The sequence below is a fragment of the Canis lupus genome, chromosome 9, assembly GCF_011100685.1.
Source record: "Canis lupus familiaris isolate Mischka breed German Shepherd chromosome 9, alternate assembly UU_Cfam_GSD_1.0, whole genome shotgun sequence".
NCBI lineage: Eukaryota > Metazoa > Chordata > Mammalia > Carnivora > Canidae > Canis > Canis lupus.
Window position 1 is genome coordinate 42,010,010 of NC_049230.1, and position 13,955 is coordinate 42,023,964.

At 47.9% G+C, this 13,955-nt stretch overlaps 1 protein-coding gene across 7 annotated transcripts in view; it reads left to right on the forward strand.

The window, feature by feature from the left end:
- Positions 1-13,955, forward strand: part of KSR1 (kinase suppressor of ras 1) — a 155,735-nt gene that overhangs the window by 58,062 nt on the left and 83,718 nt on the right. Inside the window, exon 1 of one of the 7 annotated variants that reach the window (XM_038548215.1) lies at positions 505-648. The exons of the other annotated variants lie outside the window; for them this stretch is intronic. Within the exon in view, the coding sequence (XP_038404143.1) occupies positions 628-648 (21 nt within the window). The 5' untranslated portion in view covers positions 505-627. Of the gene's footprint in view, positions 1-504; positions 649-13,955 lie in introns of those variants that run through there. 7 annotated transcript variants of the gene reach the window in all.

Here is a 13,955-nt window from a genome sequence, read left to right on the forward strand (position 1 = left end):
CTGTGTCACTGTGACAGAATGCCCGTCCTATTTGTACCCGTACATCCAGGTGGTGTCCGGACCGTGCCACCAGCTGGCAGTAGCAGATTATAGGAGGTAGATAATCACTCTTAGATGATGGTGTAGGTTCTGTTGCTCCTGGCCCTGAGCAGGAACTTTGGAAAGCTTAAACCTCTGAATTTGTGGTCTGGAAACCGAATGAGTTAATATTTGGAAGGGCCTTGGACTGTGCCTGGCACATGCTATGTGCTGTGCCCACTAAGTGTTTGTTAAATAAAATTAAGGTAAATAAATAAATAAATAAAATGCTAATAACACCCTCGTTGGCTCTAAAGTCTCCTTGTCTTGGCTCGCTTCTCTCCACGCAGAGCACGAACAATGGAGCTTTGTTCTCCTGCCCCTTTGTCCGCCAGAGGCCTCTGCGTGGCTGACTCAGAACGGAGGCCAGGCTGTGCTGGGCCAGGTTTCCCAGGCCCTCTGGCCGCCTCCTGCTGCTCTACCAGGAGCTCCCGGACTGGGAGGTGACCGTCTGTTCAGTGGATGGCAGGGAATGCCATCTTCAGACTGTGGTTACCTGTTTCCCCAACGGACAGGAGGAGAGGATGAGAGCCACCCCCGTGAGGGGACATGAGAACGGGTAGAGAGAAGGTGAGCTTTGGAGATGGTGTGATATTTTCTGTTTGCCTGTCTTCCTTAATTGGACTCTTAGACAATTGGGCCTCAAATTGTTACATCCCTGTGAGAAGGGAACTGGTATGGAGGTGCTGTTGGCCTGTCTGCTTTCAGATTTGGGAAGTTCTGTGGACAAGTCAGTCCTATGAGTGGCATTCCCAGCCTTCAAGCACCAATGGCTGCCACCATCCCTCGCATTGCCACACTGGTTCTGAATCCTGTCTGCAGATCACCTGGGATGCTGTTATTTTATTTATTTTATTTTTAAAAATATTTTATTTATTTTAGGCAGCGGGAGGGGCAAAGGGAAAGAGAGAGGGAAACCCAAGCAGACTCTGCATTGAGTGTGGAGCTCAATATGGGGCTTGATCTCACAACCCTGAAATTGAATGTCAGCTGCTTAACCAACTGAGCCACCCAGGCATCCCTCTTGGGTGCTTTTAAAATATACTGATGTTGGGGGCACAGCCCCAGACCAATTGACTTTAAACCTCTGGGGTGGGTCCTGGACACCCTATCCCTATACTCTCTCCCAGTGAGGGGTGGGAACATCAGAATGCTAGAGCTGAAAAGACTATTCCAGTTACTTGTCCCTCCCTTGGGTTTACCTATAAAAAGGATGATGAGTTGGCAAAGGCTACCCTGGTAGGGGCAGATTGGGTGAGAACCAGGTTTCCGTGTGGGACTCAGGCTTTCCCCTGAGCACTGCCCACTGCCTTGTTACTCCTCATGCTCATAGTTATGGGAAAGGAGGGCCGTTGTTTGCTTGAGGTTGATAATAAATTGTTCGCTTGTCACCCATGCTGGTAGGGAGACCAAGCTTAGCGCCACTTTGTCCAGGAAGACTTGCTAATAACTCCAAGTTAGTGTTTAGTCTTTGTCATTCTCCCCATTCCCTTTATCTTGCACACTGTTTATGTTGCATCCTTTCACGTAACATTACAGTTCTTTATTTTCTGGGCTGTGAGCCTCCTGGGGGGTGGTTCTAGCCATCATTATAAACCAGTGCCTAGACAGAGCAGGCATTCAGGAAGTGTTGGTGGAGTGGGAGGGCAGACACCTGTCCCGGAGCGTTCCATTGTTCTTCTGAGCCACTGGGTTAAGTGGGTCTAGGCATCTACCCTTCTGTATCTGAATCGAGTCCAGATGAAAAATGCATGACCAGGCAGAGTCAGGAAAAACAAGACTGGGAGGGGGCTGTGTACTTGATCTCGGGAAGACTGGCTCACCTAAAATAACAACCGCAGCTCCTTCCCAGCCCTCCCTCCTGCTGGCCCTCCTGCCCAGCGCCCTTTTGCAGTGGGCAGATCCAGTTTAAGTGTTGCAGCTGGAGTCACTGGCTTGTGTTTGGAAATAAACAAATTGGCTGCTTTCTCTGCCTGGGACTTTCCTTTATCAGGAGATACAAGCTGCCACCTAAGATGTGACATTTCTTTCCACCGGCTGGGGAAAACAGGGATGGCTTGTGATGGGTGAGACACCCCCAAACTGCCCTTGTCTGTGTTCATGTTAGTTTTGGGGAAGGCTTGAGGGGATGTGTTTCACATGAAATGATTGTGGGGAATCCCCCACAAGTGGTTGCAGAGGACCCCCCCCCCCCCCCCCCCCCCCCCCGCTCTCTGAGGGAAAGAGTCAGCATCCACCTTGCAGGGCGATGTGTTACAGAAGGATAACGCAGGTACTCACTCTGAATGTTGGCTGCCTAGCTAGATCGGTTTTTGTGGGGGGGGAGGGGTGCCCATCTCCACATAGTAGCCAGGCAGCCTTTTGGGGAGAGGAGCTTAGGCTGAGGGTATTCCTTTGTGTCTGCTATAGCAAATTCAGAGTATTCAGGTGCATGCACATGCTTGGAGGTGAGGGATGGATATGGAGGCAAATGACACCAGCAAAATAAAATAGCAGTGATTTAAACAAGTTAATTTTTCTTACGCATAAACGAGGTCAGTGTAGTGGATCTGCAAAGACATAAGGAAGTCCCATTCCTTCCAGGTCACCCCCTCTGCATTGTTTGTCCTCACATTCCAAGATAGCTGCTAGAGCTCCAGCTATCACATCATCATTTCAGGCAGTGGGATGGATGAGGGACTGGGGGAAGGATGTGTTCTTTAAATATTCTTTTTTTGAAATTGCCACAGGACACTTCCATTTACATGTCATTGGCCAGACAGCTACACCTAACTGCAAGAGAGGATGGAAATGGGCCAGTGAAAAATTAGCATTCTGTTAGGAAGAGTGGAGAATGGGAGGCCACTAGATGATGAAAGGTGAGAGAGAACGAGGTTGGCTCAGACCCACTGACTTTGAGGTTCCTGTGGGCTGTGCTGGCAAGCCGTCCATTTGGGAATTGCACAGATGGGTCTGGAGTTTCTGGTTAAGGAGGCATTGATCTATAGGTGGTGGGAGTCCTGGAAAGGAAGCTCCTCAGCTTTCAGAGGTAGAAAGATGACAGGAAGCTAGGGGCAGGCAGGCAGGAGGAGAGGCTCCCTGTGCCAGCTGCCCCAGTGAGATCAAACAGATGCGCGTGGAAGTAAGAAGCCTAACTCCTCGGGTGTCTGCAGGAGCAGTCCCAGGGAAGCAGAGGGACTGAGATGGATGGAGGAGGAAGAAGTGAACAGCTGAGGGACAGTGTCAAGACCTTTGGGCCTCAAAGAAGAGGAGGGAAGGTGTTTTCCTATCGTCAGAAAGATTGGAATAAAGGTTGAGAGGCCACAGGACAGCTAAAACCCATTTCGCTAAACCCTAACTGCCTTCAGAAGGAAGCAGGGGCCCCTGGGAGGTGAGGAGAGGCCAGCTGAGGGAGTTCCAGGCCAGCCCGTCTCTGCATGGGGGCTCATCCAGCGTGAAGCAGTGAGACCCAGGAACCAAGGAAGAATGAGCAGTTAGGTAGAAGCAAGTGAAAACACTGCTAAGCTATAGAAAGGAGTTTTAAACCCAAAACTTTGAGGGAATTCAACCCACCTGCATATTTAATTTTCTACAGTAGCAATTAAAGAAGCAGAGAAGGATCCATTACCCAGGATCCTGAGGCACAGCCCAGGTGTCAGGCAAAGGCAGGAGGCTGCCGGGTCCTGGGGTGGGCGGTGATGGTGGAGTTTAGACAAGGTTTGCTTGTATTTGATGCTCTCTTTTCTAAGTGACAGAGAAGAATGGGAGGTATTTTAGAACTATTCTCATTAGAAATGGTGAAAAGACTAAAAAGTCTCAGCCCGTGAAGTAATTGTCAGGGCATTTTCCTATCATTGCTGAAAATCTGATCATCGGCGATAAACAGAATTGAGTGCTCCTAGTCACCCAAATCAGTGCTTCAAAGATTTTGGCTTGTGTTAATTTGTAAGCCACTTATTTACTATTGAACTGTGCCCACTTGTTTGTTTGGATGGGGCAGTGTATAATTAAGCAGGTTGTGGACTGCACAAGGGGCTGAGAGATACTGAAATCCAGACTGCCCCCATCTGTCAGGCACGTGCCCTGCGCGTGACTGTGCTGTGTCTCCATAAAGGCAAGGGCACCCTCTTTCAACTTGGATCAAGGGCTAGTTTTGGCCCTGACCTTGGGTTAACCTCTTTGTGTGTGTGCTGCTGCTTCTGTGGTGAGGATAAATGAGTTACTCCAGGTAAGGTGCTCAGAACTATGCCTGGCACATGTTAAGCACCATATAAGGATTAGCTGCCATGATTATATTTAATTGGGGGGTGATTTGAGCCTCCTGGGTCTCCTTTTTGAAGGCTTCCCTTGTTGGGTTTGCCAGAACCTGGCATTTGGAAGGGGTTGGGGCTCTTGATTGCTTACATTTCAGTTACTGAGCTTGCATTTCCCTCCAAGGATTTTTTCCAAACCCTAAGCTTTCCCAGAGTGCATCTGCTTACTCTAAAGGGAGTTGACTTTGGCATTGCTGGTGTCTTGTCTTCTTCATCTGAGAGGTGATGGAGTGGTCGTGGTCAAGGATACCTCCCAGGTAGGCTGGCAGAGCCTACTGTGCAGAATTTTGTCTAAATTCTCTTCCTAAATGTAAGATTAGAGAGATGTAGGCAGGTTCCAGGGAGAATGAGAGCAGCACTCTCCAATCCAGAACTGTTTTTGTGGTGGGGGGACCTCATCCCTATGCATACAGGTCTGCTTCACATATAGGTCTGCTTCGAACTGGAAGCGGACTTCTGGTTCATTTACTCATTTTAGATGCAAGTTAGACCACACGAGAAGCATGAGAACAACATTAATGTCTTGGGTTATGACCGATGGCCTAAATCTGGTCATCACCAACCTTTTTTTTTTCTTAAAGATTTTATTTATTCATGAGAGACACAGAGAGAGGCAGAGACACAGGCAGAGGGAGAAGCAGGCTCCATGCAGGGAGCCCGATACAGGACTCGATCCCGGGACTCCAGGATCATGCCCTGGACTGAAGGCAGACAGACGCTCAGTCACTGAGTCACCCAGGTGCCCCATGGTCATCACCATCTTGAGAAGAAACTTTCATGTTTTCTAGGTTTTAGGACAGATATCTTTTCAGAAAGAATGTAATATTTCTGAAATTGGGATGCTTTGTACACTGATTTAATGTGACACTTTTTTTCGGCAAATTCTCTTATCAATGGTGCATTTTGTAAAATGTTTTATAAATTCCTGTGTTTTATAAATTCATCTGTGTTCATCCAGGATGAATTTTTGTTTGGTCAATAGAAAGGGATCCGAGGGCAGCCCCGGTGGCGCAGCGGTTTGGTGCCGCCTGCAGCCTGGGGTGTGATCCTGGAGACCTGGGATCGAGTCCCACATTGGGCTCCCTGCATGGAGCCTGCTTCTCCCTCTGCCTGTGTCTCTGCCTCTCTCTCTCTGTGTCTATGAATAAATAAATAAAATCTTAAAAAAAAAAAAAAAAGAAAGGGATCCAACTTTGTTGACTTCTGAGAGAGTTGATGCGGCCTCCCCCACCCCCACCAGTGTATCAAGTAGGTGCTCAGTGTAAGTTAACACAGTCGTTAAAGGAACCAGAAGATCCAGAGTGGTTCAGTCATTTGTTAAAGGTCACACAGCTAGAAAAGAATGGATCCAGGCTTTAGAAAAGAATGGATCTAGAGCCCAGCTCTGTCTGACCCTAAAGTGTGGCCCTTTCTCTTCTGCAAACAGGCCTTTTCTCCTTGACCTCTGACTTCTGTTTTCAGCCTGCAATGCCCCCTTCTCCTGAAATCCCATCTATTGGGGGCACATGGGTGGCTCAGTGGTTGAGTGTTTGCCTTTGGCTCAGGTTGTGATCCTGGAGTCCTGGGATCAAGTCCCGCATCGGGCTCCCTACATGGAACCTGCCTCTCCCTCTGCCTATGTCTCTGCCTCTCTCTCTGTCTTCCTCATGAGTAAATAAATAAAATCTTAAGAAATTCCATCTATTACTCTTTCATTTTGAATAATGTTACATGTTTATAAAGAGAATACATGTTCTTAGAGAAAACACAAAGTCTCAAAATTAGATTTTATATTTCCAGTGTTTAAATTTTGATATGTTTATTTTGCTATAAACTATAAAGTGACCTCAGTGAAGCTGAAGAAAGAAAAATCATGCTTTAAAAATTGTTTAAGAGGGCAGCCCGGGTGGCTCAGCGGTTTAGCACTGCCTTCAGCCAAGGGACTGAACCTGGAGACCTGGGATCGAGTCCCATGTTGGGCTCCCTGCAGGAGCCTGCTTCTCCCTCTGCCTGTATCTCTGCCTTTCTCTCTCTGTGTCTCTTATGAATAAATAAATACAATCTTTAAAATTGTTTAAGGATAAATTTGGGATTATATTGTAAACATAGTTTTCTTATCTTGAGTTGTTCCCTTGCTATAATATTACGGGCATCACCCTGTCATTTAATATTCTTCGAAAATGGGATTTCATTTTTTAGTTGCTGCAGTTTTCTGCTCTATAAACACACCAAAATGTAGTCACCCACTTCCCCATGGTTGCCTATTTTAAGTTACACTTCCATGAATAGCCCTACGCGCATGCTTAACTGTTCCTTTAGGATGTATTCCTAGAAGTGAAATCGCTGGCACAAAGCGAGTGGGCCACTTTTTAAGGCAGCTGCCTGGGTCTCGGCTACGCTCCAGGGAGCTGGCCCTACTGCTCCGCGCTCCCGCTGCAGCCCGCACCAGGACCACTTGGGGAGTGGTTCTACAGCATTGCCACAACTCCATTTGCTTTCCTTCTGTATTTCCTCACTTATAATTAAGGTAGAAAGGTTTGTTATAGTTGCACAGGTCTGTAACTTTCCTTTGAGATGAGCATGTATGTTTCCTTGTCCTTTTTTACTGACCTGACCCTGTCATGGGCTGCTCCTGTTCTTCGAGACCCAATTCAAAGCCTGCCTTTTTCGTGACCCCTTTCCTGCTACCTGCCATTTTTCTGAAGCTGGAAGTTATTTTTCTTTTTTAAAGATTTATTTATTTATTTATTAGAGAGCAAGTGCATGCACATGATTGAGCGGTGCAGAGGGAGAAGGAGAGAGAATCCCAAGCTGAGCACGGAGCTTAACATGGGGCTGGATCTCATGACCCTGAGTTTAGGACCTGAGCAGAAACCAGGAATCAGCTCAACTGACTGTGCCACCTAAGCACCCCGGAAGGTTTTATTTTCACCTCTGAATTCTCATAGCAGTCTGTAACTTAAAACAACTTGTCAAATCCCCCTTTAAGTCCCCCTTTGCATTTTAAGTTGGCATCTTTGACCCCTACTGGAATCTAGTCCTGAGGGTGGGAAATGGGTCTTACTCATTTCTGTATTACTTAGAGGGCCTGGCACAATGCTAGATAACTAGCAGGTGCTCAATATTCTTGGATGGATGGATGGATGGATGGATGGATGGATGGATGGATGGATACACACAGTTCTTAAAAATTAAAAGGGGTGGCTGTATGGCTTGGTCAGTAGAACGGGTGACTCTTGATCTCAGGACCCTGTGTTGCATGTAGAGATTACTTAAAAATAAAAAATATTAATTTTTTCAGCAAGGTGAATCTAATGCCATCTTGTCACATTGTATTCTTCCTTTCTTCCTCTTTCCTTTCTGAACTAGTGATGTTTTGCTCCATCACATAACCTGTCAGGGCTTTCAAGGGCAGGCCGGGTCTGGTGGCCCTGGCAAGTCTCTGCGTCAACTAGGACACAGATGGTTGGCTGCCCACACAGACTTTTCTCCCCTTGCTGGAAGAGACTCCCCATCACCCTCCGTTTTCTTCTTCTGACAGTTAAAAATGGAATACTATCACTAATCATCTTATACAGTCAGTACATGGTAATTCTGGAACATTTGGAAAAGGGAAAAGTGGAAGGAAGTGATTACCTGTCGCCTTCCCACCCAGACTCGGCTTGACTGTGGTTGGCATTTCTGCCATGTTTTCTTTGAGCTGCAGTGTCCAGGTGCACGTGTGTTAACCGTCTGTCATGCAATTCTTTGTCCTGCCTTTGTCACTCAGGAGAATAACACAGAAAACTTCTCGTGTCTTTGTAAACTTGTTGAACGGTTTTGCACCACCGTAAGTGGTCTTACCACAACTTCCCCAGCTCTATTTCTCTTGGTGGGTCTTTGGGTTGTGCCCACTGTGTCACTCTTGTGGACAGGGATGGACAGGTTGTGCACAGTGTTGCCCTGCCGCTTCTTGAGCTGCACTGCCAGGGTGAAAGACCCATCGCACCCTTGCCCTCTCTCTCCTCCTCCCTTTGTGGCTGGTGCCCCATTTGCCTCTTGGTCTGCGTTTCTCAGTATCTGTGTGTAGCAACATGTTGAGAAACAGCTTCCTTTTCGGGAGGAAAACTCAAGTGCTCGAGCCTTGAGGAGACCACACAGGAGTGCAGAATCATGGCCTGTGGGTGTCGGGGCATTGGTGTCGCACAGCCAGCCCCTCCTGCCCGCCTGGGCTCCGGGGTACAGAGGATGCAGGGGAGGGAAGGCTTAGCTTTTGGACGTGCCATAGGCCTTAGACCTGGCAAAGCTGCCCTCCCCGCTAGTGAGCTCTGGTCACTCTTCTATGTCTCCATGGGAGTTTATAGTGAACACCCGGGTCCATTTGTTGGCTGGTCCCAGACTTGGATCCTGTATGGCAGATCGATCCTGTGTGAGTCCTGTGGAGCTGCTGGGATGGGAGCAGTTCTGGAATTATCTTCAGCCTCACTCTTCTGAAGAGCTGCTCAGGGCACGCTGACAAGCTCCTGATGCCAAGTCCGTGTCGTGTCGTGTCCCCCCCCCCCCCCCCCCGCCCCCCCGCCCGGGCTGCAGTTACAAAGGCAGTGTGGCCCAAAAGTCCAGGCCTTGGACTATGGAGGAACACTGCCTAGGTTCATGCCTCACCTGACAGTTCCTTTATCTTTGTGTCGTACTTTCATCCCCATGTGGTATAATAACACCTCCAATGAAAGGAGTTAGTATTTGTAAACTTCTTTAAATAGTCCCTAATTTGCTAAGTAAAAATAGGGAAGCAGAGACCTGGCTAAGCTTTTTGCTCTTGCAGGAGGTGGAACCATGCCTTCTGCCATCCAGCCCCGCGGGACGAGCACTGACCAGGAGTCGGGAGACCAGGGGCTCTGTCCTGGCACTGCCCGTTGACTGTCTATGTGACTAGGTTACTGTCCTGTCCTGGGCCTTAGTTTCCTTATTGCTTATTCGTTACATATATGAGTTGACCTGGAAGGACTTTTTCATTTTAGAACACTCTAGGATTTTATGGTTTAAAGGTATTTCAGATATCTCAAAAAGGGTCCAGTCCTGCCGATAGCCCCTCCTGCTTGGCATGGTCCTCCTCAGGCCTGACTGCATAGATTGGGGGTCAGGAGGAGATCCAGAAACCTTTAGGGTTTGCTTGGAGTTTTCTTTGTGTAGGTGAGCTTGCCTCCATCTGGAGGGTGAATGTAAGTATTTGGGTCACCGGGGAAAAAGTCATGGGAGAACCGGTCTCCTTGGGGATGTGAGGCAGGTGCTGTCCTGCATGGCAGAGTGGGGCTGAGGTGCGGGCCACTAGCATCTCTGCTCTGTGGGGCTGCAGTGCACACCTGCCTGCAGAGCTCGCTGCTTGCCCTGAGGTCTGTGTGTGAGCGAAATCGGGTCTTATGCAAGAGCTTGTGTGTATCTCTCCACCTCGAGCTGTTATGTCAGATGGCTAAATATGCAGAGCTTCTAGCAGAGCTCTTACAGTCGGGGAACTGGCTCTTGCTCTGTTTCTTTCTGCGGACTGGTAGAATGGAGTAGGATGTGGATTGCAGGCCTCCAAGGAGGGAAGGACTGTATGCTCTTCCAGGTTCTGCTGGTCCTCCAGGCCTTCTAGAAGTTTCTGGCCTCCTACTGGCCAGGCGGCAGAGCCTCACCTGGGTCTGTGCACTGTGTAAGTGATGTGTGTGCACTAGTGCTGGTAGAGCAGTGGGCAGGGTTTGGTGTGGGGTGGCCTACAATAAGATGAAACGCAGTGCATGGAGTCAGGAAGGGTAGCATGGGGCATTAGATCCTCCTGGGTTTAGGTTGGCTCTCAACCCAAGACCTTGAGTTGGTTCTCTGAACCTCTGGGTCCTTGTTTATAAATGAGGATCCTCATGCCGAGATGCTCAGCATTGGCCTGGCTCACAGTAGGTGCCCCAAACACCTGAGGTAATCTAGTCTGTGCTTAGGGCACGGACTCAGCAGTTAAACTGCCTGGGTTCAGATTATCATTCTGTCACTTAGTAGCCTTGGGACTGGTCCTTGGCCTCAGTTTACCCCTCTGTGAAATGGGGATAGTATTAGGGCCTCTCTCAGAGGTTTGTTATGAGGAGTAAGTGACTTAATATATATGAAATACTTAGAGTGATGCCGGCTCATATTAAGCACTTTGTTAGCATTATGATCTAATTTCTTCAGTAAGCTGTGGTCAGGTCAGTTGATTTTAGGAAGGTTGGCAGCCCATGCGCCCGGTTTGTTTTGAAAGGGGTCCTCTCTCTGTTAGCTGGAGCTTGTCCGGGGTGGCAGGTGTGCATACGTGCTTGTGTGTCTTTGTCTTTGAGCTGTGTCAGAGAACAGTTCCATTTAACAGCCTGTGTGCCAGGCCTGGTGGCTGGTCTGCCCACCCTTCCCATGCTCTCCCCAGCTTGCTTCCTTGGCTCTAGGCATCCTTTTTTTTTTTTTTTTAAAGACTTAATTTTTAAATTTAAAATTTTAAAAGTAATCTCTCCACCCAGTGTGGGGCTTGAACTCATGACCCTGAGATTAAGAGTTGCATGCTCTATAGACTGAGCCAAGCAGGCACCCCAAGATGCTGGAATTTTTATGATAAAGATGGCGGGCGATGAGTGTAAACAGTCTACCAGGCCTAGGGCTAAGCACTTTATTTTTCCCTCCCCGAAGGTGGTACTATTATTTTACAGATAAGAGAACTGAGGCATAGAAAGGTTAACTTAAATTCCCATGTTAATGGGGATCCCTGGGTTGTTGAACGCTTTAGTGCCTGCCTTCAGCTTAGGGCATGATCCTGGGGTCCCAGATTGAGTCCTACATTGGGCTCCCTGAATGGAGCCTGCTTCTCCCTTGCTCCCTGTGTCTCTGCCTCTCTCTCTCTCTGTGTCTCTCATGAATAAATAAATAAAATCTTTAGAAAAAAAAATTCCCATGTTAAGGTAATTGGACAGCAGGTATAGGTAGGATTTGAACTCAGGTCTGCCAGGTTCTGTGCCCAAGCATCTGACCATCCCTCACCATACTGCCTCTGGCTGGGATTCCTGGGATGGCTCCACAGTGACTTGCTGTTATCTGAGTCCTTTCTCACTCTCTGCTAGTGATCGTGTGGATGACAGGAGCTCAGTTAGCACTGGGTCAGCTGAGGTGCACAGGGCTCAGGGGAGAAATCTGGTAGTCTTTGACTATTGCTTGTTAGAGAGGATGGTCTTCCTCTGCTCCTGTCTCCTAGAGCTGAGGTCACCTCAGCCCCACTGCATCCATCCCAAACAGCATATATATATTTAATTTTTATAGCTTCCTCTACCCAGATAAAATGAGAGCTCTCAAGATTTTATAATGAGGAAGGTCATGGGTAATTGAATGGCTCCTTGGTTTTAATCTATTAATTTAAAGTCCTACTGTCCCCTCTAGGGAAGGTCATGGGTAATTGAATGGCTCCTTGGTTTTAATCTATTAATTTAAAGTCCTACTGTCCCCTCTAGGGGGTTGGGGTTGGAGGAGACTACCTTGTGCTCATGATTTGTTTCTATAGGTGGTCATTCTCCTTGTTCCATGGGGAGACTGGAGATGTGTCAGTAGATTGACACCTGCATTGGGACACTTGCCTCTTGAGGTTCCCCCAATCTCCTGTCCCAGTCTGCCTGTTGGCTGTCAAAGCCCAGCCTTTCCTACAATTGAGGTTGCAAAGAAGGGAGATGCAGACAAATATTTGCTGGTCACCAGCTGCTGGACATGTATTATATCGTTTTTGTCTTCACAGCCATGTTTCGATGCTCCACTCCCTGCTGCTGCCTCTTTTATAACAGAGGAAATAAAGGCATAGAGATGCTGTGTCAGTTGCCCATGGTCAGCTTAGCTGGTGGGTCCACTAGCTTAGCATGGGAGGAAGATTTGAACTTGAATCTCTCTGATGATGATCCCTACTACCAGCTGGGCCCACTCTCCTTAATAGGGTGGCATGTTTTCTGCACAGACAAGCTGGAGAGGGCCAGACAGAAGCAGCAGGCCTCAGTTGGTTGGAGAAGGCTCCTCTTGGGTCTGGCTACTCTGGCAGATGCTGTCTCTCTAGACCCCATCTGTCTGACCCACCACTGGGGGCTGCAGGGAAGCTGGAGATGGAACTGTTAGGGGAGTGGCTTTTGCTCTTGGCGGTATGAGGTTTCCCTTCACCTGGGAGGAGGGCAAGGAGCAGAGCTCAGGAGCAGGCCGATGATAGCTGCCTTTGGACCAAGGTGGCTTTGCCGAGCCGGATCTTCAGTGGGGAGGCCCTGGCAGGAAGCAGGCCCTCTCCCTGACCAAGCACCGAGTTCTGGGCTCTCTGCTCTGTTGGCTCTTCTGCTGGAGAAAATCAGCTCTTCAGTTTCCTGCATTCCACGGTGTTGGTATGCCAGACATTCCCTGGACAAGCAATCAGGGAAGTCTTGTCTTTATAGTAAAAATGCTAATAAAACATCTCTAGAATCTGCTTCTTCCCCTACACCCACATTGCCACTAACTAAATTACCTTTTGTTTTCATCACTTGCTGAATTGCGGTGGCTTTTTAATTGATTTTCCTGTTTCTCTGGTTTCTCCACACCCACTTCTATCTGTCCTCCACATGGTTTCCAGAATGATGATTGTTCAAAAATGCAGATCTGATCACGTGTTTTCCTTTGCTTCCCTCTCCATGCCTGCGAGAGCGGTGTAGATGCTTTAGTGTGACCTTCCAGGACCTTCCAGAACCTTCCTGGACCTGCATGAGTGGGTCCTGTTCCCTGGCTAACTTTGCTTCCCTTCTCTTCCCTATCTTCTCTACTCTTTGGCAATTGACTATATCTTTTTTTTTTCTTTTTTAAGAGTTTATTTATTTATTCATAGAGACAGAGAGAGAGAGGCAGAGACACAGGCAGAGGGAGAAGCAGGCTCCATGCAGAGGGCCTGACGTGGGACTCGATCCAGGGTCTCCAGGATCACGCCCTGGGCTGCAGGCGGCGCCACCGGGGCTGCCCTTTTTTTTTTTTTTTTTTAAAGTTTTTGTTAGGGGCATCTGGGTGGCTGAGTGTCTGACTCTTGATTTCAGCTCAAGTCATGATCTCAGGGTTATGAGATCAAGACCTGAGTCAGTAATGTCATTACTCTTTGCTCACGCTGTGCCCTCCCCTTACCCTGTGTCTGTGTGCCATATCCTGTGGACCACCCCAAACTGTTGATGTCTTCCCAGGATCTTAGCACCACACCTCACAGTTAGATCCAGTCTTCTTGAGATCTTACAGCACATACATAAACCTCTGTTGTGGCAGAGGTGGCATGTTCCACATGGCATCAGCTGTCCTGGTCTGGAGGGTCCATGAAGGCTCTAATGTATACCAATCACAGGTTTCGTGTGACTAGTAGATGAGACAGTATACATAAAATGCATATCACAGTGCCTGGCATATAGGAATATCCAGTTTAAAAATCAGTGCAGAGTTATGGTAAAGACAATCTTGGAATACAAAAATTACTTCAAATTTTATAGATCATAGACCTACCTAAACAAAGATTAAACTATAAAACTTAGTGTAGAACATCTTTGTGAATGTGGGTCTTGGCAAAAATTTCTTAGGAAATGAAAAACACAAACCAAAAAAAGAAAA